This window comes from Bubalus bubalis, chromosome 7 (genome assembly GCF_019923935.1).
Source record: "Bubalus bubalis isolate 160015118507 breed Murrah chromosome 7, NDDB_SH_1, whole genome shotgun sequence".
NCBI classification, from domain to species: domain Eukaryota; kingdom Metazoa; phylum Chordata; class Mammalia; order Artiodactyla; family Bovidae; genus Bubalus; species Bubalus bubalis.
Genome location: NC_059163.1, coordinates 16,974,546 through 16,999,104, shown reverse-complemented (window position 1 = coordinate 16,999,104; position 24,559 = coordinate 16,974,546). Strand labels below are relative to the sequence as shown.

The window sequence follows — 24,559 nt, the reverse complement described above, 5'->3', positions numbered from 1 at the left end:
GTTAAAATTATAACCAGTTTCTTTCATATTTCTTCAAAATAGATCTCCAATAATTCATCTCTAATGCAGATTTCTACTGCTAACACATTTATGGCTTGACTTTGCCATTTTATGTCAAATTAATTGCTTCATGGTACCCCACTCCAGTGCTCTTGCCTGGAAAATCCCATGGACAGAGGAGCCTGGAAAGCTGCAGTCCATGGGGTCGCTGAGGGTCGGGCACGACTGAGTGACTTCACTTTCACTTTTCACTTTCATGCATTGGAGAAGGAAATGGCAACCCACTCCAGTGTTCTTGCCTGGAGAATCCCAGGCACGGGGGAGCCTGGTGGGCTGCCATCTATGGGGTCGCACAGAGTCGGACATGACTGAAGCGACTTAGCAGCAGCAGCAGCAACAAACTACTAAGAGGCTGGTATTTTTAAATCGCCTGTGCTTTGCTCAAGAACCTTCTGTGGGTCTCAGCTGTCATGGACATAAACTGCAGCATCCTCTTCTAAGGCTTATATTTCCTACAGCATGTCCTTGATGTCATGAACAATCCTTCAGTCAGTCAGTCAGTTCAGTCGCTCAGTCATGTCCCACTCTTTGCAACCCCATGAACTGCAACATGCCAGGCCTCCCTTAAATGTTGGCTTAAACTCAGTGTTCAAAACACAAAGATCATAGCATCCGGTCCCATCACTTCATGGCAAATAGATGGGGAAAAAATGAGAACAGAAACAGATTTTCTTTTATTGGGCTCCAAATCACTGCAGATGGTGACTGCAGCCATGAAATTAAAAAACGCTTGCTCCTTGGAAGAAAAGCTATGACCAACCTCAGTTCAGTTCAGTCGCTTAGTCAGATCCGACTCTTTGTGACCCCATGAACTGGGGAGGCATGCCAGGCCTCCCTGTCCATCACCAACTCCCGGAGTCCACCCAAACCCATGTCCATTGAGTCAGTGATGCCATCCAACCATCTCATCCTCTCTCGTCCCCTTCTCCTCCTGCCTCAATCTTTCCCAGCATCAGGGTCTTACAAATAAGTCCGCTCTTCACATCAGGTGGCCAAAATATTGGAGTTTCACCTTCAACATCAGTCCTTCCAATGAACACCCAGGACTGATCTCCTTTAGGATGGACTGGTTGGATCTCCTTGCAGCCCAAGGGACTCTCAAGAGTCTTCTCCAATACCACAGTTCAAAAGCATCAATTCTTCAGCACTCAGCTTTCTTTTAGTCCAACTCTCACATCCACACATGACCACTGGAAAAACCATAGCCTTGATCAATCCAGATAGCATATTAAAAAACAGAGACATTACTTTGCCAACAAAGTCCATCTAATGTCAAATCTGTGGTTTTTCCAGTAATCATGTATGGATGTGTGAGTTGGACTATAAAGAAAACTGAGCACCAAAGAATTGATCCTTTTGAACTGTGGTGTTGGAGAAGACTCTTGAGAGTCCTTTGGACTGCAAGGAAATCCAACTAATGAATCCTAAAGGAAATCAGTCCTGAATATTCATTGGAAGGACTGATGCTGAAGCTGAAACTCCAATACTTTGGCACCTGATGCAAAGAACTGACTCATTCGAGAAGACTTTGATGCCAGGAAAGATTGAAGGCAGAAGGAGAAGGGGATGACAGAGGATGAGATGGTTGGATGGCATCACTGACTCAATGAGTTTGAGCAAGCTCAGGGAGTTGGTGATGAACAAGGAAGCCTGGTGTGCTGCAGTCCATGGGGTTGCTAAGAGTTGGACACGACTGAGAGACTGAACTAAACTGAACTGAACTGATCCCTTGCTCATTAAATCTTAAAGCCTTAACTTCTTAAAAAAAAATCTTTCCTATTATCTTTCCTAACTAATCGGATTGCTCTTATGGCACTCTCTTCTTAAACTTTTATTATGTTTCTTTTTGTTTTTCAACATACTTTTGCACTTACTAGTTCTGCAGTTATATACTGTGTTAATCTTCTATTGAAAGTAGAGTTTATTTCTTTCACATATCTGACATCACCTGAGATAGTTCTAGAAATAGTGTCTGACATCTGGTTGTATCTCAATACATTGTGTTTCAATAATATGTGCTCTGCTGCTCTGTGGTTAGTGGCTCAGTCATGTCTGACTCTTTGTGATACTATGGTCTACAGCCTGCCAGGCTCCTCTGTCCATGAGATTCTCCAGGCAAGAATACTGGAGTGGGTAGCCATGCCCTCCTCCAGGGGATCCTCCCAACCCAGGGATCGAATCCAGGTCTCCCTCATTGCACGCATGTTCTTTACCATCTGAGCCACCAGGGAAGCCCTTAATTATATGAAGAAGTGAAGTGAAGTGAAGTGAAATCACTCAGTCATGTCCGACTCTTTGCGACCCCATGGACTGTAGCCTACCAGGCTCCTCTGTCCATGGGATTTTCCAGGCAATAGTACTGGAGTGGATTGCCATTTCCTTCTCCAGCAGATCTTCCCCACCCAGTGATCAAACCCAGGTCTCCCGCATTGGAGACAGACGCTTTATCATCTGAGCCACCAGGGAAGTCTTAATTATATGAGGTACTTGAATTATATATACTTATTAGCTGTTCATTTGGTTAGCAAGTTTAGAGCAACTCTGGAAGAATTAACCAATCCCACATGAACAGTGCATATGTTTGAGTACTATTAATAATTTCTCTATTTGTCCTAAAAAGCAAGTTAAGGAAAAGGTCAGAGATTTAGCTTCATGTATGTTCATGAAAACATTATATATAGTAACACAAAAAATTACACTTATAAGAATAGAGGATGTGAAAGTATGTATATTTGAGTAAGTACTATACTGTGCTAGTTTTTAAAAATGATGTAGATTGTTAAATTAGCATAATAACAACATATGACCTAAATTTTGAAGCACATGATAAGTATTTTGACTGTTTTTTTTAAAAATACTGTGTATTTAATACACATATATATTTATATACATATAAATATGGAGAGATGTGTATTTTAATATTGGTTGTCTATGGTGATGGATAAATTATAGATTTTTTTTGTTTGGTTATGTGCATTTTCTGACAATATATACTTTACAAAATATTTAGAAGATAACTATCACAGCTAATACCTATCCCTTAGTTATAGATTTTAACTGCTTGGTTTCTATACAAGGTGATCAAATTAGGCATTTTAATTAAAGGATTTTATTTTACTTATTGAATGACTTAATGAAGTAACTGCAGTAAATGTTTGTCTATTACAATATACCCTGTCCTAAACATTGCCTACTGGTAAATAAACTATTATTTTTACATCACAATTTGTTTGGAAAACTGTCAAAATATAAAACCTGTGTAATATCAAACTTGAACATGAAAATGAAAATTTCAGCCAGAAGTAGTTATTTCTCATCTACGAAAGAGACAACAAAGGATAGCATTACTCTCTCTTTTAATTACCAAGCGAGGTGGATTGGGATTTCATGGAGGGGAATAATTTATGCAGAAAAGTGGCTTGAATTTAACTTATAGGGCACACATACAGTTTAAGATTCTGTATAGAACCTGAAGACATAGAATTAAATGAGTCATATATACATGCATACAAATGTATATGCAATCAGAAATGAATGTTGTATCTATGTTGAAAGTTAGGTAGTATATTCTAAAGTTGGGCTAAATCACACATTTAATTATTTCACAAAATCATTTCAGTAAGTAAAATCCACTAGTAATCGAAACAACTGATTTTAGTACTCTATATAAACCTCTCTATAATGATCTTAATTACCATGAATATTTCAAAGTCTTAAGTTGTTAAAAAATATTAGAAAGTAAAACGGAATCCATAGGCAAAGGAACATTAGATGTGATGAGAACTAAGATATTTTACTTCCTGAAGGAGGAAAACAAAGGCACTGCCTCCAATACCTCACTTTGTAAAGTACGGACAGGGAGGGACCCTTCTAACCTCTAATTCCCTGGGTTTTAGTTAGACAGTGCTGTCCATTATCACTCCAAGCCCAGATGGAGGGACCAATAAGATGACTATAATTTTCTGTGCTAAACAAGGTAGAATGAAAGTTGTGTAAAGTATTTGAGCTAAATATTGCTTCAAGCTGGGAAAATGGACAGTATAATATGGTGCACCGAGTATAGGCTTTTGAATCCCATTGTGCTTTATTTTGAATACTGGTTTTATTGCACTAACAGTACTCATTGACTCAACCATACCCTTTTTTAAAGCATTAACCTTTTGCCATGTGAAGTGCTAGGCTTTGCCGGTAGCTTAAGGTACAAAACATACATTGTTGGGACTTCCCTGGTGGTCCAGTGGTTAAAACTCCACAATGCCAGTGTAGGGAGTATGGGTTTGATCCCTGGTTAGGGAGCCAAGATCCCACACACCTTGAGGATAAAAATAAATATAAGATAAAAATAAGTCAATAAATAAAAAATTTAAAAAGCACATTACATTTGCTCTTTTATAGTTTAATGATGAAGATAGACATTAATCAAATAATTTTACAAATAACATAATTACATACAGTGGTAAATTAGTCTAAGGAACATTCAGGAAGTTATGCAAGTATATTTTATATGTAGTCAGTCTGGAAGATGGGTATAAAACAACAAAGAGAGAAAGAAGTCCTAAGGTAAGTGAGAACATGGTGACATTTATAGAAGGGCAGTTGGCTGGATTATAGAAAGTACTGAAAATGTAAGTGTGGGAAAATTAGTTTGGAGGGGTAGGTGGAGCCAGGCCACCCAGAGCTTTGTTGTTGTTTTCGTTCAGCCTCTAAGTCCTGTCCAGCTCTTTGTGACCTTATGGACAACAGTACCGCAGGCTCCTCTGTCCTCCACTCTCTCCTGGACTTGCTCAAATCCATGTCCATTGGGTCAATGATGCTATCTAACCATCTCATCCTCTGCTGCCTCCTTCTCCTTTTGTCTTCAGTATTTCTAGCTTCAGGGGCTTTTCCAACCCATGTCTCTTGTGTCTTCTGTATTGACTGGCAGATTCTTTACCACTGCACCAGCTGGAAAGCCCACACGGAACTTTATTTTAAGACAAAGGAAAGCCTTTGGACATTTTTAAGCAAGAAAGTTGCAAGATCAAATTTATGTTTCTAGAGATCACTCTGACCATGTTCAGGAAAAAAAATAATTAAAAGATGTTTGAGTAGTGTGAGAAATTCAGTGAGGGGGTATTTGACACATTCCAGATAAGAGATATAGTCTCTTGGACTAGGGCGTGGTGGTAGTGAAAGTGAAAGTGAAGTTGCTCAGTCCTGTCCGACTCTTTGCGACCCCATGGACTGCAGCCTACCATGCTTCTCCATCCATGGGATTTTCCAGGCAAGAATACTGGAGTGGGTTGCCATTTCCTTCTTCAGGGGATCTTACCAACCCAGGAATCGAACCCAGGTCTCCTGCATTGCAGACAGACACTTTATTGTCTGAGCCACCAGGGAATAGTAGAGATACCATAGAGATAATGACTCCTCTGGTTCTGGCTTTTGCAACTGATTGGAAGGTGGTCCCAAGTTGTTGTTCAGTCACTAAGTCATGTCCTATTCTTTGCAACCCCTGGGCTGCAGCATGCCAGTTTCCATTGTCCTTCACTATCTCCTAGAGTTTGCTCAAAGACATGTCCATTGAGTTCATGATGCCATTCAACTGTGTCATCCTCTGCTGCCCCTTTCTCCTTTTGCCTTCAGTCTTTCCAAGTCCTTCCAATTAATATTCAGGGTTGACTTCCTTTAGGATTGACTGGTTTAATCTCCTTGAAGTCCAAGGAATTCTCAAGATTCTTCTCCAGCACCACAGTTCAAAAGCATCAATTCTTCAGTGCTCAGCCTTGTTTATGGTCCAGCTCTCACATCCGTACATGACTACAGGAAAAACCATAGCTTTGTCTATACAGACCTTTTAGGGAATATATAAACAGGACCTAAATTAACTGCATTTGAATTTTGCTAAGTTTAGTTGGAGATGCATTTTAAATATCCAAATGGAAATGTCAAATAAGCTCTTGGATACAAAAGTCTAGAGGTCAGATAGTCCTTGATAGAAATATTAATTTGATATTCTTTGGATTCTAGTTGGTTATTCAAGTCATAGGCATGGATGAGATAGCTTAGAGAAAGAGTGTATAAAGTCAGAGGAGAAGGAAGCATTGGATAAATCTCTGGAAAACTCTAACATTTAAAGGCCAGTTATTACCAGCAAAAGAGACTCAGTCGACAGAAAAATAAAAGGAAAACCTGGAGAAACTAAGACAGCAAGGAAATAAAGACATCAAGAAAGAGTAGTTAATAGTGCTGAATGCTCCTAAGGAGTCAAGTTCATGGAGGATTGAAAATTTACCAAGCTACAGTGAATCCATATGAATAAATGGATTCAGTGTAGAGAATTCATTGCTAGGCAAGGGAAAAAAAGTGAAATGAGAACTGGAGGGGAAGGTGGAATCAAAAAAGTAATTTTTAAAATATGTCTCAGTACTGACGGAAATGATCCACTATAGAAAAGAAAATTTAACAGAAAAGAGAGAAGATAATGAAGAGAAGGCTATGGGAGCATTGGCTGTGTTATTGAATGCCTCTGCCTTGGTTTCTGCAGCTATAAAATGGGGATATATAATACCTACCTTATAAAATTTTTCTAACAAATAATATTATGCTGGTTGAATGCTCAGTAAAAGATTTTGGCACACAGAATACATTTACTAAATTGATGCTTAAAGGAGCACCACAGCTCTCTTATCCATTCATCTTCCAATGGACATCTAGGTTGCTTCCATGTCCTAGCTACTGTAAACAGTGCTGCAATGAACATTGGGGTACATGTGTCTCTTTCAATTCTGGTTTCCTCGGTGTGTATGCCCAGCAGTGGGATTGCTGGGTCGTATGGCAGTTCTATTACCAGTTTTTTAAGGAATCTCCACTGTGGTACATACACACAATGGAATATTACTTTGCTATTGAAAAGAATGCATTTGAATCAGTCCTAATGAGGTGTATGAAACTGGAGCCTATTATACAGAGTGAAGTAAGTCAGAAAGAAAAACACCACTACAGTATAATAACACATATATATGGAATTTAGAAAGATGATAACAATGACACTATATGCGAGATAGCAAGAGATACAGATGTAAAGAACAGACTTTTGGAGTCTGTGGGAGAAGGCAAGGGTGGGATCATTTGAGAGAATAGCATTGAAACATATGTATTATCATATGTGAAATAGATCGCCAGTCCAGGTTCCATGCATGAGACAGGGAGCTCAGGGCTGGTGCATTGGGACGACCCTGAGGGATGGGATGGGGGGGGGTGGTTCAGGATGGGGGACACATGTACATCCATGGCTGATTCATGTGAATGTATGGCAAAAAACACTGCTGCTGCTAAGTTGCTTCAGTCGTGTCCAACTCTGGGTAACCCCATAGACAGCAGCCCACCAGGCTCCCCCATTCCTGGGATTCTCCAGGCAAGAATACTGGAGTGGGTTGCCATTTCCTTCTCCAATGCATGAAAGTGAAAAGTCAAAGTGAAGTCGCTCAGTTGTGTTCGACTCTTAGCAACCCCATGGACTGCAGCCTACAAGGCTCCTCCGTCCATGGGATTTTCCAGGCAAGAGTACTGGAGTGGGGTGCCATTGCCTTCTCAGGCAAAAACCACTACAATATTGTAATTAGCCTCCTATTAAAATAAATAAATTAATTTACAAAAAAAAAGTACTCAGCACCTCACACAGTGTTTTATATCTATGAGGTGCTCAACAAATATTTGTTAAATGTTGAATGTATATGATGCTGTTATGTGATTTTTGATTAGCTGGGAATATAAATGAGTCAGATGCACATCACTAAATACTGGGTTACAGACACACCTTGGATGTTCACTGGTGATGATGATATTTGCCATCTGATGATGTTGATATTTAGGGCATTTGTGTTCACAGGGTACAATTTTCCTGCCTGGAAATAAAGTGCTTGAACATCCCTGCAATGAAGAGAGCCCAGGGAAGTTTCTTTTTGAAGTAGTTCCAGGTAAGATATTTTTCTGCTTTGATTCAAGAATTGCTGTTCCATGTTGGTAAAGACAGGTCAGACAGCCTTTATTCTTCTCAAGTGAACATTCATTTGAAGAGGCAAGTGTCAAATTTGGTTGGTATTCACACAGAGACTAATGATTCCAGGTTTGTACACTGGTACAAATGAACACACCTATGCACATGCATTTGCCCACATGACTACTGGATTTCCATTTGTCCATGAGACTGCAGAGTGGACCAGAAGGCATGATACAGCCTTCCTATGGGGACTACTGGGGCAAAGGTGACTCTACAGCTCTCTTGCAGTATAAGATTTGACCAGGTGTTCCAGGTAGAATGCCTTGCCTAGCTGATTCAGCATCAGGTTCCCTCACAAAATTTCATCTTTAAGGAGCATCGGCTATAAAATCAAAACAGAACAAAAGCCGTCCTTCAATGACTGACAAAGGATCAGTCACACCAGTTTTGCTCACAACCAACCACTTCCACATGTTTGGCTTAGAGCATTTGAGGACATCTCTGCCAAGTGATCAGATCCTGGAGTTCCATGTCTTCAGTCTTCAACATCTGTTCACTTTTCATTTTTTTTCTTTTAGTCATTTGCATCCACCCCTCTCAGAATACCTCATCTGCACTTAAGTCTTTGAGTCACCCAGCAACACTTTCTTCAAGGTCATGATCTACTTCCTTGGTCAGTTCCTTAGCCCTTTTTTAACTCTTGTTGTAAGAAAAAGGGAGTTAGGAATGTGGCTTTTATATCTTTGATTCTGACTGAGCCAGTTGATGCGATATCAACATGGATTTCATCACAGCTTAGGGTGAGTGTGAATTTATTTGTGTGACTAATATATAATGCATATCAATAATGCTGGTGCAGAGGCAGTCAGTAAAACATTTTCCCCAGATTTGTAAATGCTGGGAATCTAAAATGCAAAAGCATATTTTCCTCCCTCAGTGAAAACAGCTGTAGCTCTGAGTTCATCTGGCTCACAGTGGAATCCATGACTAAATGTTAATTAATGCAGCTCAAGTGCAGAAAGGTTAGTCAGATGCATTGTGTTACTTGTTTCCCCTCAGGGAAAACATATTGTAAGAAACCTGAACCTTGTTTGCTCTATTAAAATCTTGTTATACTTACTTCTTAGTGGAATACCCTATATGGAACCAAATTCCAGATGTTGCAAAGTCTTTGAAGTATCAGTAGAGGAAATTTCACTATTTATTCTCAAACATTAGGCCTGTTAGCGTTGAAATGAGCATGGTATTAAACTGGCAGCTCTGATTCTTCATCTCCGATAATACTAAAGGTCTACTTTCTCATGCAGTCTCCCATTTGTGTAGAGATTGCACTTTTTGGTGAAGATGTTCTCACCTACACTGTTCTAGAAAGAGCTGTGTCTTCAAACCCAGAAAGTCACAAAACCTCCTTTCCAAGGTTGCAATTCTAGGGTATGTGTTTCATGTGCAACACGTAAGACAGAATGGCTTTTAATGAGCAAAGCTTAAGGAGTTTAAGACTGTGTGCTGTGGAATCTGAAAGCTGTCATTTCAAAAAAGTAATGTTTTTCAGGGAAGTTCAGGGTGGCTGCAGTAGTTATGGAAATAAACATACTATGCCCATAGCTCATTTGAAAAGATGCTTCCTGAATAATTAATGCAATATGAAGTAGCTTCTAAATTAGGTTTAATAATTCTGAATCATCTTTGGCAGTAACAAGAGACTTGTGCCAAATGCTTCTTTAAAGAAAGAGCTGAAAAAATACTATGGCTGCATTAGGAATCCAGTGTATGTGCCATTAGTCTTGGTCATAAGAGCTTTTGGGTATGTCCCTACATTAGGATGGAATTTCCAGGCAAATGCTTCCGTACATGTATTGGAATGGAGGGATCTGTATCACATGATTTTAACCAGTTTTTGCAAAAATCAAGATTGCTTAAAGATAGCAGAGCATTTGGTTTATCTTTGTAAGTTAGAATAACAAGATACTATTTTCTAATTATTCCAGCTGTGTGACAGTTTGATGTGGGGAATCTGGAAAGCTGCAAGAGTGTTTTCATTTGTCAGAAAATACAGGAGACGGGAAGGAGTGGAGAAATGTGATCAATGTCTTATATAGAATCTTCTGCAGGACTGCCTGTCTGCAGATCCTCATAACACATACTTATTCTACACTGGCTTTCTCTGTGGAATTCTCTCGATCACCACTTCTGAAAATTCATCCTGCAAATGATACTTACATATCCAACACAATTCTGTCTTTATGGACAAATGTCTTAAGCCCAACTACCCAAGTTACAGTCAATGAATAGGATTAAATGCTTTAATCATACCTGCTTGTAATGATTTTCAGTAAAAATGGCAAATACCTCCAGAAAGCTCTGCCAAATATTCTAGCACTATATACATACACACACATTTGTGTATGAATGTCTGTGTAAAATTGTGTGTACACACACACACATATATACACATGTATATCTATATATATAAAATAAAACATGCATATTTATATTATTTATATACCATCAGCACCTATAAAGTTATGCCTTTATAATTTATCAATATATATTATGTAGGTCAGAGTTTTGTTTCGTTTCATTTTTGTTTTTGCATTAGTCTGAAGTGTCCTGTGGAATTAAATAATAATCATGTGTAACTCTGAGAGAAAAAAAAGATTTTTCAACAGAATTAAGACTTTCAGGTTTTTGTATAGTATTTAATTACATTTGTTTTGTATTGCATTTCTATGCAGATTTTAGACTTCTATAAAAAGTCTATGTGAAAAAAAAACTATCATAATTTAGGGTTAATTTCTTATAGACTACTATCCCATGAAATGAATTGTCTCTCTGAATTATGTCATGATTTATAGCATTTTGCTCCAATTGTTTCCTATTTATCTGCTTGCTACTCAAAAAGGAGACATTAGCCAAATTGGCAAATTTGAAGACTTTGCTGACAGACATGCCAAATTGTAGGCTGGAGTGAACTTTTATAGCCAAGTGCTAAGCTTTGGGGAAATGTGGTTGAGAAAGGAATGCTGGCAGACTTTCGTGTATAGTACTTGAAGAAAGAAAATGCAGTTGGTTTCATTGCTTCTCCAAATGTGTTCTGTGCATGTTTCCCTTGTGATGTTAAAACAAAATAAACAGAGTAATTGATGGAATGATGATGTCTTTGCTTAGAAGAATATTCTGCCAGAGGGAGAAAAAGGAGTAGTAATTCAGAGACAGGTAAAAAGAGACGAGGAAGTAGGTACTTTATCTAGTTAAAGAACCACAGCTTTCTTCTCATTACCGTATCCCTAACACCTGGAAGTGTAACGCAAGGTGCCGAGTTCTTACTGAAGTGTATGTATTTACCAGGTTTATGGAGGAAACGAAGTGTATGCATTTACCAGATTTATGGAGGAAACTCAAGCATATGAAATGGGTTTACTGTTGGCAGTAACTACTTGCCGTGGCTGTGTTGAAGGCTTACTTCCTGCTGTGTGGAATCGTTGCATCTCCTGGTGCAGCAAAGACCTCTTTATGGCTCTAGGGCCCGAAGTGGAGGGAAGCTCCTCAGATCCTGTTTCTTACTCCTCTGCCTTCCTCTCTGGTAATGATACCAAGAGAAAGATGGAAGACGATAGAGATCTTCCTCCAGAGAAGCTACCCCTGTGGTGTAGCCTCTCAACACTGACTGGATACTACTTGCATGCTAAGTTGCTTCAGACATTTCTGACTCTGCAACCCTATGGGCTGTAGCCCACCAGGCTCCTCTGTCCATGAGATTCTCCAGGTAAGAATACTGGAGTGGGTTGCCATTTCCTTCTCCTGGGGATCTTCCTGACTCAGGGATGGAAACTGCTTCCCTTAGGTCTCCTGCATTGGCAGGCGGGTTCTCTATCACTAGCGTCACCTAGGAAACCCTAACGGCTGTTTCATCCCACTTCAAATGCTGCATCTCTCGTTTGATGCATGTGTAGATTATGTAATGTCCCTAGAATTGGAAAGGCACGTCGTGTGGTAGGAGCCTCCACCTTGAGCATGGTCCTGGTGGCATAGCAACAAAATGGCTTAAAGGCCAGCTGATTTCGTTGAGCTTATTTGGTGACCCGGAAACTCACGTATCCTGATCTGCCAAGAAAGGGTAATGAAAACTGCTTCCCTCAGTACTTCCATCTCGCCCCATTCCCCATGAAGCATGAGCGTCATACCCAGCAGTTCAGTGGTTTCATGCCTCATGAGAGTCTTCAACTTGGAGAAGGGCTGGGTGGCAGTTCTAGCTTCAAAACTGATGACCTACTCGCTTCTGCTTCCCTGACTTGTTCTGATGGTTGAGAGAAATTCTTTCCCTTCTCCTCAAAAAAATCGTGTTTGGCTTGAAAACCGTTATATCCAAGTGGCACTGTTTGGCTTGAAAACCATTATATCCAAGTGGCACATCCTCTTTTCTAGTCTTTCTCTGGTAACACAGGGGCAGGGAGATGGCATTTGGGTTCCTTCTCTGAAATGCATTTTCTCCTACAGGGACGCCCTACAGGTAAGTGGCCAGGCATAACTTCCACTGATTTTTGTTTTAACTTAAGGTTTTAGCACTTTTGTCTTCAGATTTAGATCGTAGCAATTTCAGGATAATGGAACGATAACTTTTTGTCTATCTATAATCTTACATTGAATTCCAAATAAACACATGGATGAAGAGTTATGTTGGGACGTTTACTGGGGGTTCTCTCTGGAGATACTCCAAGGACGTGAGGAAGGCAGGATCCGGCAGAAGCGGCAGCTGGCCTGCTGCGCCGCAGCACCTGAGGTCTCAGCGGATGCTCTGGGGAACTCTGAAGCTTGGACACTTCTTAGAGTCCCTCTAACCTTAACCTGAGTTTCCAAGCCTTTGTTTCCTGGCATCAGCTAATAAAGTCATTCACTGCGGGAAGATGAGACAAATAAACCCAGGTGAAGCAGTTCTGCATTACAATGGAGAAATTTTCCATGAGGGTCTCTGAGAGCTACAGCAGCCAATGTAACAACCTCTAGAATCTAGACAAAGCATCACAGTATATCCATTAGAGTATCTATAGCTTTTTTGTATCCGGCTTTCTGTATCCCAGACATGTTACAGGCTTTTTTATTTTGGTTTGTTTTGTCCTTCTTTTTTTATTGCACACTTTTTAAATGTATCAATTAACCCTCACTACATTATTGTTTAATCCTCAACTCTATTATTATATCCATTTCCAGATCAAGAAACTGAGGAACAGAGAAGTAGTTTGATCAAGGTCAAATAACTAACACTAGCTAGTAAATAAATGTATGTGTGTGTGTGTATATATATATATATAATTTATTACTGATTTTATATATATATTTTGGCTTAACATATGAGATAGAGTATTCGAGGCTGGGGCCTAGTTTTTGAAATAATGAACTTGTGAACTCTTTTTATTAGTAGTCAGTGAAGTGGATAGACTTGTATCTCTTAGCTTAAGGATGAGAATTTGGGCACTTGAAGTAAGAATAGGTTTTTTCATTTACAGGCAACTATTTTTATACATAAGCCTATCAGAAAAATGTTTTTGTTGTTGTGTTCAGTAGCTAAGTCATATCCCACTCTTTGCAACCCTATGAACTGCAGCACACCAGGCTTCCCTGTCCTTCACCATCTCCATGAGTTTGCTCAAACTTAAGTCCATTGAGTCAGTGATGCTATCCAACCATCTCATCCTCTGTCGCCCCCTTTTCCTCTTGCCCTGTCTTTCCCAGCATCAGGGTCTTTTCCAACGAGTTGACTCTTTGCATCAGGTAGCCAAAATTTTGGAGCTTCAGCTTCAGCATCAAATATTCCAGGGAATATTCAGGGTTGATGTCCTTTAGGATTGACTGGCTTGATCTTCTTGCTATCCAAGTGACTCTCAAGAGCCTTCTCCAGCACCACAGTTCGAAAGCATCCATTCTTCGGTGCTCAGCCTTCTTTATGATCCAGCTCTCATAGCCATACATGATACTGGAAAGACCATAGCTTTAACTATATGCACCTTTGTTGGCAAAGTGATGTCTCTGCTTTTTAATACACTGTCTAGGTTGGTCATAGCTTTTCTTCCAAGGAGCATCTTGGGTAAAGATGTTGACTTAAAGTTAGAAGGCCACAATTCTACTCTAATGAAAAAAAGGGAAGAAAACCACACTTGTCTGCAGTGCCCTTTCATGTATATAAATAACTGTATCAAAGGAAAAATCTGGACCTGTAATTTTTTCCTTCAGAAAATTGTTACACACTGGGGTTCAATACTGTTCGTGACAGAACTCACACTGCTAAAATTGTTCTCACTTCTTCACTAGACCCCTCCACACCCTGGCCAAGTTATCATCCACTGTCTAGGCACTGATAAGCAGACCTACTACTGTTCCTTTATTGGGAATCAGTCCAGTGACCTGCACAGTGTTGTCCAAGCAGAGACTCATTACAAGTTTTAAGGGCAATTACCAATATTGCAGATTTCCAAAGCCCAGTCTCAACCCAGTGCTCCAAATCAATAATGACTAAAACTTGGAGGTTTTCCTCTTTCGTCCTTCCCACAGAAAGAAAAAAGAAGAGGTGAACAGAGGAGAAAGCGGGGTGAAAGATGAGAGCCAACTATGGGAACAAAGAAAAAAAGAGAAAATTTGAAGGGTAATTGAAGTGATTTTTGTCTGCCTGGAAATGAAATTAATCCTTCAACAAAAGAGAAAGTGTCATTTAATCTCACCTTTAACCAGGAATATATTAATTATTAAATATCCTTAGATAATTACATACTACTTATCTAAATTTTAAGGAAAAATATTTCCATTTTAACTCTTTTCCAGAAGGATTTTCAAGGGCTAATTGAAAAGTTAGACAATATGGATGCCTAGAGAGTCCAATAAATGAATTACGGATCTTCTTACTTAAAAAAAAAAAAAAAAAAGTGTTTACCTACCACAATTGCAAACACTTTAGGGGGTTTCAGAGAGTCCCTGAAACCCAATGTGGATTCCAGCTTTAGAGCTGTACCTTAAATTTAGGGACCTGAGATGTTATTGATCTTTATCTCTGTCTCTATATTTAGGTATTTGTCTCTATGTTCTATACATCATCTATTTCATCTAAACAGGTATTGCATAAACATTACAATTTTTTCCTATTATTTGTAACTATGTAGGGTACAAATATGGGGTAGTATCAGTGTTTCACTTTTACCACCCTGATTCACTTGTGAGTTTTTCCCTCCCTGGTTCTATGATTGTATAGCTCTACAGACCTGTTTTATGTATTTACCAAAAAAAAAAAAAAACTTTCTTCTAGATAGAACATTTCATGGCTCTGGAGGCTATAAAATTTTTAATTTACCAAAATGTGAACTATTTAGGCGTTCAGTGCAGCTGTGCTGTATAGCTGTGCTATGGCCATCTGAGAAATAGATAATTCTGAGAGATATCCATGGGTGTCTCTGAGAGAGAAAAAAGTGTAGCCGGTTTTTTGAGTTTTTGAGATAATTATGTGACATCAGTGAGGAAAGTTTTTCATCCATGTCTGTTTTGCAACTCCTGCTAGGGTGATCAAATAATGCTATTGGATAAATTAATTTGCCATCATTCTAAATGTAAACCAGTATTTAGCATCTACTTTATATGAAAATGTGGAGATATTTAAATAGTATTTTAGTATAGAAATTGGTTATTTTCTTGATTACTGGTTAAATATGCTGCTAAGGCATTTAATTTACAACACTCCCTTTATTTTATCCCTTTTGTGTTAGTACTGTAAGTTGAAATCCATGTAATTAAATTTGTTACCCAAAGGCAAATATGACAATCTCTTTTTTTGTCTGCCTAAGTCTGTAGGCAGCCCTGAAGCTTGTATTTTTTTTTTCCCCTTTGCTTGGTTAATGTGTGCAAATCATTTTAGGAATGTGAGTAGGAACTGTTTATGGTATGAAAACATATTTCTGTATACACAAGTAGTTCTGAACATGACTTAAATAAATGCATTGAAAATCAGCATGCTTTAACTACTGTCTATTCTTCTATTTAAAAAAATGTATTTGAGATGTTTGCTTCAAAATTCCCTTCCTACTTAGAATGCTTTAAAATATACATTTAAAAGAGGCCATTAAAATAACACAAGGGGCATTTTAAAATGTTTGTGATTTCTTGCGATTCCAGCTACTCCCCTGTCAACCAAAAGACATTTGGAGCACTTTATAAACCGATCTTAAGATCCACTTATGAGAAGTGTCCACATGAGGAGGATTGTCTGACAGCGTTTGTAGACGTGTTGACCTACTCACATTTAATTCCTTCCTTCATTTTATATCCTACTTCAAGGGTCAGAAAACATTTTCCAGAAAGAACAAGAAAGCAAGTATTTTAGGCTTTGCTGGCCATGAAGTCTCTGTTAGAACCATTCAACTCTGCCATTGTAGCATAAACAAATGGTATGGCTGTGTTCCAACAAAACTTAATTGGGCTTCCCTGGTGGTCCAGTGGTTAAGAATTTGCCTCGCAAAGCAAAGGACACCTGTTCAGTCCCTGGTCCAGGAAGATTTCCCCATGATGTGAGGTGACTGAGCCCACTTACCTAAAGCATGTGCTCCACAAACCCCTTGATGAGAAGGCCTGGCACTGCAACTAGAGAGTAGCCCCCTCTCACCAAAACTAGAGAAAGTCTTTGCACAGCAATGAAGATCCAATGTAGTAAAAAAAAAAAAAAAAAAACTTTAGTAATGAATACCAAAATTTGGATTTTATATAATTTTCAAATATCAAGAAGTGTTATCTTCTTTGGATTTTTGTTCTCTAATCAGTTAAAAATGTTGACAGTGAGCCAGATTTGGCCCATGGGCCATAACTAGCCAACTCTTGTGCTAGATTAAAAACAGCAAAACTATGAAAAGGAGCAGGAAGATACTATTATAAATCACTAATCCCCACTGGTGCCACCAGAGCCAAAATTAGAACTCTGGGACAGCCTGTCTCCCCAGGCCATGGCATTAGCCACTGCTTCAACATCATGATTCAGGAGCTTTTTGCCAATATTTTTATTTAGAAGCTCCATCTTGGAATAATGTCTTTTTTCTCCCCCCACCAATCATGATGAATCTAAAATGTTTTAGCGACCAAACTGAAATTCTCACTTTAAATTCTGTCTTAGGTCCTTCAGAACTCTACAATCTGACCAGAGCTGAAATCTGTGATGTGCTTTTGAAGCAGTGAATACCATTAATAGGAGATTGGGTGTGCCTAGCATGAAAAACATTCCCCATACTTTGTTCAGCCCACACACATTTGGGGTGATATTCACTAGTATTCTGAGATGGAAGCATCCCTTGAAAGATGAAATAAACATGATGTTTCTCCTAAATCCTCCTCTTCACAATGTACATTAGCGTCTTAAAGCTATAAGTGTGTGTGCTGTGCTTAGTCGCTCAGTTGTGTCCAACTCTTTGCAACCCATGGCCTGTAGCCCACCAGGCTCCTTTGTTCTTGGGGATTCTGTAGGCAAGAATACTGGAGTGGGTATCCTATCCCTTCTCCAGAGGGTCTTCCCGGCCCAGGAATTGAACCAATGTTTCCTGCATTGCACAGAGATTCTTTACCAACTGAGTTATCAGGGAAGCCCTTGTCAATCCTAGCAGAAATCAATCCTGAATATTTATTAGAATGACTGATGCTGAAACAGAAGTTCCAGTACTTTGGTCACCTGGTGCAAAGAGCCAACTCATTGTCAAGGCCCCTGATGCTGGGAAAGATTGAAGGCAGGAGGACAGCAGAGGATGAGATGGTTGGATGGCATCATTGACTCAATGGACATGGGTTTGAACAAGCTCCAGGGGAGGGTGAAGGACAGGGAAGCCTGGCATACTGCAATCCATAGGGCTGCAAAGGGTTTGGTCGTATGTTAGGGCTCTGAACAAGGGTCTCCTAATCTTGATGAGCCTCTCTGGTTTGTTTAATCTTGCCTTAGGTGGTTTCTTGGCTGTTCCTCCCTTGATTAGCAAGGGCTTGTTTGATTGTTTTAATTTGCCCTTTGGAATTCAAGGAAGGTTGTGGAGGCTAGAACCTTGCCTATAAGAAATGAAGGACAAAAAAGACCTCTGTGCCTGGAAGCCCCACAGGGCCCTGTGTGTTTTCACCCCACCTGTCATTTATGAGCATATCTCTACTACTATCCCACCAGTTTCCCTTTAACGTCAGTGTGAGAAACACTCCCATAATTTTTAGAGCTTATGTTTACTGAATTATGAATCAGTCCCTGTACTCATGTATGTCAGGTTTTAAATACAACAGTTCATTTAATATAAATACAATTGTGATAGATGTCATTCCCTGACTGCTCAACAGTGGTACAAATTCACATTCCTAATAAATGCTACAACTGGGCTTCATACTCAACTGAGCCCACAAAACCACCACATGCTGCAGCTTTCTTGTACTAATGAGAATATGAATAGATTTATTTTAGGGCTTCCCAGGTGGCTCAGTGGCAAAGAACCTATCTGCCAATGCAGGAGCTACAAAGACACACAGATTTGATCCCTGGGTCAGGAAAATCCCCTGGAGAAGGAAATGGCAACCCCTTGCACTCTTCTTGCCTGGGAAGTCCCAAGGACAGAGGAGCCTGGCAGGCTGCAGTCCTTGGGGTCACAAAGAGTCGGACACGACCGAGCACCTGAGCACACACACATACTAGCTCCCATAGAGCCAGGTATCCAAAAGTTAGGGAAAAAAAGGACGACAAATGAAGAAATGAGGTTAGGGATTTCAGAGTTAGTGTAATCTGCATCTCCTTCTTCTCTCCATGTGACTCATGTTTCTTTTTTTTTTTTTTTCTTTTTTTAAATTTTATTTTATTTTTAAACTTTACATAACTGTATTAGTTTTGCCAAATATCAAAATGAATCTGCCACAGGTATACATGTGTTCCCCATCCTGAACCCTCCTCCCTCCTCCCTCCCCATTCCATCCCTCTGGGTCGTCCCAGTGCACCAGCCCCAAGCATCCAGTATCGTGCATCAAACCTGGACTGACAACTCGTTTCATACATGATATTTTACGTGTTTCAATGCCATTCTCCCAAATCTTCCCACCCTCGCCCTCTCTCACAGAGTCCATAAGACTGTTCTATACCTAAGTGTCTCTTTTGCTGTCTCGTACACAGGGTTATTGTTACCATCTTTCTAAATTCCATATATATGCGTTAGTATATTGTATTGGTGTTTTTCTTTCTGGCTTACTTCACTCTGTATAATAGGCTCCAGTTGGGACTCATGTTTCTTGTGTTATCTGTAGTCTCTTCCTTCTCCATCAGATGTGATATTTTTTAAAAAATATAACTATTTTTAATTTTTTAAGTGGAGTACAATTGCTTTACAATGTTGCTTTAGTTTCTGCCTTATAACAAAGTGAATCAGCTGTATGTATACATATATCCCCTTCCTCTTGGACCTCCCCAGCCCCATCCCACCACTCTAGGCCATCACAGAACACCGAGCTGAGCTCCCTGTATTACGCTCCAGCTCCCCACTGGCTATCTGTTTTACACATGGTGGTGTATATATGTCAACGCTACTCTCCCAATTTGCCCCACCCTCCCCTTCTCCTCCATATGTCCAGTCTCTATGTCTGAGTCTCTATTTCAGCCCTGAAACATAGGTTCATCTGTACCATTTTTCTAGATTTCATATATATGTGTTAAAAAAACAAACAATATTTGTTTTCTTCTTTATGACTTACTTCACTTGTAGTATACGCTCAATGCATGTTCACTGAATTATTGAATAGACTAGACCTCAGTTTTATCATTCAGAGAATGATTTCATTGGATTTCATTGGATTAGCTAAAATGAAAAGAACCTTGCTGCTCTGAGGTATTTAATTTCATCACCGTTCTTTGTCTCTATGCCTTAGGAGACTGGAGACTGAAGAAGTTCTTTAACTCCACCGACTCTATGCTCTTTAAAAGCAGTCTGCATTGTCTCTCCCTTCAGTCCATCATAACTACTCAACACCAATCGTGTCATTTAGTATTTTCATGATAGAAGCTGTTGATGAACAAGTTATCTGCTGGGATAAATGTGATCCCTTCCCCCTCATTGTTCTCTGTGACCTGTTATGTCCTCGCAGGCTGTTTGAGTTCACCTGTCTTTTTTTATCCAATAATCATAAAGGCCTTTGCAACCCAATCAAGCTCAGAAAACAGACAGTACAGGGCTAAAGGAACTTCAGTGGCTGTTACTAGGAAAAGAGGATTTGTCCTCTTTTTCTGTGGCAGGGCTTCCTTGAGCTGTGTCATAGAGAAGGAGTGTGTCTGAATGAGGCAGTGGTCAGTGAGGAGAACAACTGTAGGTTAGAAGTGATGTGGGACTGAGAAAGAAATGTCTCACAGAAAATGCAGCATATCGGGAGGACGAGCGTGCTGCAGAGCAGCTGCTGATAATTAGGGTGGGAAATAGCTGGCAGCAAGGATGGAACCAGCATGACTTCACGTCCTGCGCCAACTCTCACGGAACCACGGTAGCCATTTTCATTTTTCTTCTTTTTCTCATTCTGATTTTCAGTATAAAACTGAGCTGAACTGGTCTTGAATGTTTCCAAAAGTGAAACCTCAAGGACCATCTGCATCCTGGGGTCCGGGTGGCATCCTGGCTTTAGAAAGGTTGTTATCTTTGTCTATTGACTTGTGGGTTCCTTGGCCCTGTCTGTTTTTCAAATGCCTCCTTTCTTGAGAATTGTCCATCTTCACAGCCCATGACCTGAGGCCTAGAAAGGCCCAGATGGAAGTCTGGAGAGATCCTGATGCAGCAGAAATGTGTACTCCTACCTGCTAAAATCCCTCCACCCTAAATAAGAAAACTAGTAACTTGAAGTAGCCACCTAGGAGTTATAAAACCCCTATTTATTCCAGGTGATTTGCTAAATAGTTTGGTAACTACAAAGCTCTTTGCTTTAGATATTTGAGAGTAGAATAAACCTAGGACCTAGGAGAAGAGATGCATAGGGGAGAAGACGAGGTGAGCAAAGAAAGCTGTGATGGCCTCCCTGGAGGCCAGGGTAGGAAGAGAAGGTATCGGACCTCCCTGTCAGACAGGCATGCATGCATGCTTGTGCCTGCTAAGTCGCTTAGTCGTGCATAACTCTTTGCGACCCCATGGCTGTAGCCCACCAGGCTCCTCTGTCTATGGGATTCTCCAGGCAAGGATACTCGAGTGGGCTGCCATATCCTCCACCAGGGGATCTTCCTGACCCAGGGATCAAACCCGCATCTCATGTGTCTCTTGCATTGCAGGCAGATTCTTTACCACTGAGCCACCTGGGAAGCCCAGCAGTAGTTTTAAACTACATGTTTGTGTATCTGTGACAAGAAATACGGAGGAGTAGAAAGAGTGCTTATTATTCTGTTTAGGGCTGCCATTACAAAGGACCACAGACTGGGAGGCTTAAATAGCAGAAATTTATTTTCTCACAGTCTGGAGGCTAAAAGTCCAAGATCAAGGTGTCAGTAAGATTGATTTCTTCTGAGAGCTCTCTGTTTGCCTTGTAGATGGCTGCCTTTCCCCTGTCTTCACACACTTCCCTCCGTGTATGTCTGTGTCCTAATTTTTCTTTCTGTAAGGACACCAGTAATGTTGGGTTGGGATTCCCTGGTGGCTCAGATGGTAAGGAATCTCCTGCAATTCAGGAGACCTGGGTTCAATCCCTGGGTTGGGAAGATCCCCTGGAGTACAGGGCAGTCCACTCCAGTACTCTTTCTTGGAGAATTCCATGGACAGAGGAGCCTCGTGAGCTATAGCCCATGAGGTCACAAAGAGTCTAACAGGACTAAGCAACTAGGCACAGCACAATACTGGCTTAGAGCCTACCCTAATGATCTAATTTTAACTTAAACACCTCTTTAAAACCCTCTTTCCAAACTGGGTCAGATTCTGAGGTGCTAGATGTTAGATCTCCAACATCTGTATTTTGGAAGAGCACAGCTCACATCATGACAAAGTAAAAAAGGTGAGATATTACTGTTCTTCCAGAGGCCTCTCTTTTTATGGGGCAAAGTCTTTCTCACATTTACTATGTACTATTTGAGCCATATTCTTCAAAGAAATAAGCACAAATTCAAACCTTGCTATTTGTACACCAAGCCACAATTCAGAGTTCCACTCATCTCTTTCATAAAAGGTTGGAAAACCTGAGTGATTTACCAGCCAAAGTATTAACAAAACTACCTGTGAAATAGAAATGGAGGCTGCCCAGAGAAAGCCCTGATATTTTGTATCTAGCTAGTCTTTCCTGCAAATTGTCCTTGGATTTAAACTTCTTAATTTTGTTCCATGGTTTGTTTTTGTTGTTGTCCTTTGCTTTTATCACTTTGTCTAAAGGAAATCGACCAGGCATGGAGCCTTGTGTCATTGTTAGTAGTCAGTATCTTTGGGCTTTTTTTTTTAAGTCCAGGCTCAATTTTATTTAGGAGCAAACTCCTTTCCAAAAGTGGTACACGAATGCATTAAGTACTACTGTGATGTGTCTAGTCAGGGGAGAAAGCCAAAGAAACCATTGATAGATCTCATCTGGTTGCTCAAGCCTTCCACAGTGAATTACTAACTTGTCACTCAGGGTGTAGAGGAGCAAAGAGTATCAAGGCAGGCAATTAAGGCTTCTGGAAAATGATTAGTGCAGGGACATGCCACGAGGTAGGGTTCACTTCTCCAGCACCAATCATCTCATGACTCACTATTTCTGATGTGTCACTGGCTTACAGCAATCACAGGGGAGATAATGACAGATCTGTGCTTCAGGGCTCTTTGGCTCTAATGCAGGGGCTCTGATTTGTCATAATGGGTTCTTTGATTGAATGACAACTCATTCCCATATGGCTTTAACTGGTGCAAATCAAATCTCATTTGAAGAGATGATTTATTTTATTTTATTTTTCTTTAGCCTCTCCCTCCCACAGAGAACCTTATTGCCAACTTAATTTTATGGAAATTACCTCAATTTCCTGATACCAAATATACAAAACTGCTTACATCTGCCATTTGATCTTCTTCCCCTCTGTTACAACAGAGCACTGGTCTCTTTTCCTCCCTAAATCAATCTAGCATCTGTCATTGAATTCCACCCACTCCCACCTTTTCAGGAGCCTCTCTTAATCTCCTGATTGTACTGTTTGCATCTTGTTATGTAACTTTGTCTTCTAAATTGAGATAGTCCCATGGGCTCACAGGGGTAGTCTGGGAACTGGCATTTTTATTTAAAAAAGCAAATTAATCGTATGCATACTAAAGCTTTAAAAATATGAGCATACAATCATGTTATCAGTCCTCTGATTAAAAAAAAAAAAAAAAACCTCTTGGCCACACTCCTCCCACTACATCATATATTTTGTTTCTTCTTCAATAAAACTGCTCTATATTCTTTACTACACTCTCTCCAGTTCCTGTCTTTGGCCCAATCCATTTGTCCCCCAACACACTTCACTTGACTTTTTCTTATTATTGTCATTAACAGGGCTCTAATTTTCTTAAAAGCAACAATTACGTTTCAGGTCTCATAATAATAATTGCTGATAAGACCACTTGATATAATCAATCACCACCTCTTTCTTGACACACATTCTTCACTTGGCTTCAGGGACACACTTTCTTGGTTTTCTTCCTACTTCACTGCCCTTGTCTTCTCAGTCACCACTGCCTGTTCCTCCTTGTCTGCTTAACCTTTTCATGGAAGAGGGACCTTGGGCTCTGTGTCTGTTCTTCTATGTCTCAGAGATCTCTAATTTTCTCCTAGCTCACTCAGAGGAGAGCTAGGAGACTCCACTCTTCCTGTCATTCTGTTTTATCCCATACAGTGCAGCCAGAGTGATATTTTTAAATAAAGTTTATTCTTTAAAGAAGTTTTAGATTTATTAAAAACAAAAATTGTGCAGAAAGTACAGAGCTCTCTTATACAGAGTGATGATTTTGATATTCAAATCCAATCAAGTCATCTCTTATTTAATAACCATATCACAGCCCATCAGTTCAGTTCAGTTCAGTTATTCAGTCATGTCCAACTCTTTGTGACCCCATGTACTATAGCACTCCAGACCTCCCTGTCCATCACCACCTCCTGGAGTTTACTCAAACTCGTGTCCATTGAGTCGGTGATGCCATCCAACCATCTCATCCCCTGCTGTCCCCTTCCCCTCCTGCCTTCAATCTTTCCCAGCATCAGGGTCTTTTCCAGTGAGTCAGTTCTTTGCATCAGGTGGCCAAAGTATTGGAGTTTCAGCTTCAATATCAGTCCTTCCAATGAACATTCAGGACTGATTTCCTTTGGGATGGACTAGTTGGATCTCCTTGCAGTCCAAGGGACTCTCAAGAATCTTCAACACCACAGTTCAAAAGCATTAATTAGGCCCCCACATAGACTATCCAGTGTGTTTCATCTCTTTCTTGCTCTCTGGACTCTAACCATATTGGTTTTCTTTCACTTTCTCAAATGTGTCATGCTTCACTCTAGCCACAGAGCCTTTCTATATGCTGTTCTATTTTTTAAAAA

The 24,559-nt window shown here is 40.0% G+C and overlaps 1 protein-coding gene across 9 annotated transcripts in view; it reads left to right on the top strand.

The window, feature by feature from the left end:
• The window catches only part of ARHGAP24 (Rho GTPase activating protein 24), a 552,828-nt gene that overhangs the window by 242,697 nt on the left and 285,572 nt on the right, over positions 1–24,559 (top strand). For all 9 annotated transcript variants that reach the window (XM_006079368.4, XM_044945686.1, XM_044945692.1 and 6 more), the window contains exon 3: positions 7,931–8,018. In XM_006079368.4, coding sequence (XP_006079430.2) covers positions 7,931–8,018 — 88 coding nt within the window. The remainder of the gene's footprint in view (positions 1–7,930; positions 8,019–24,559) is intronic.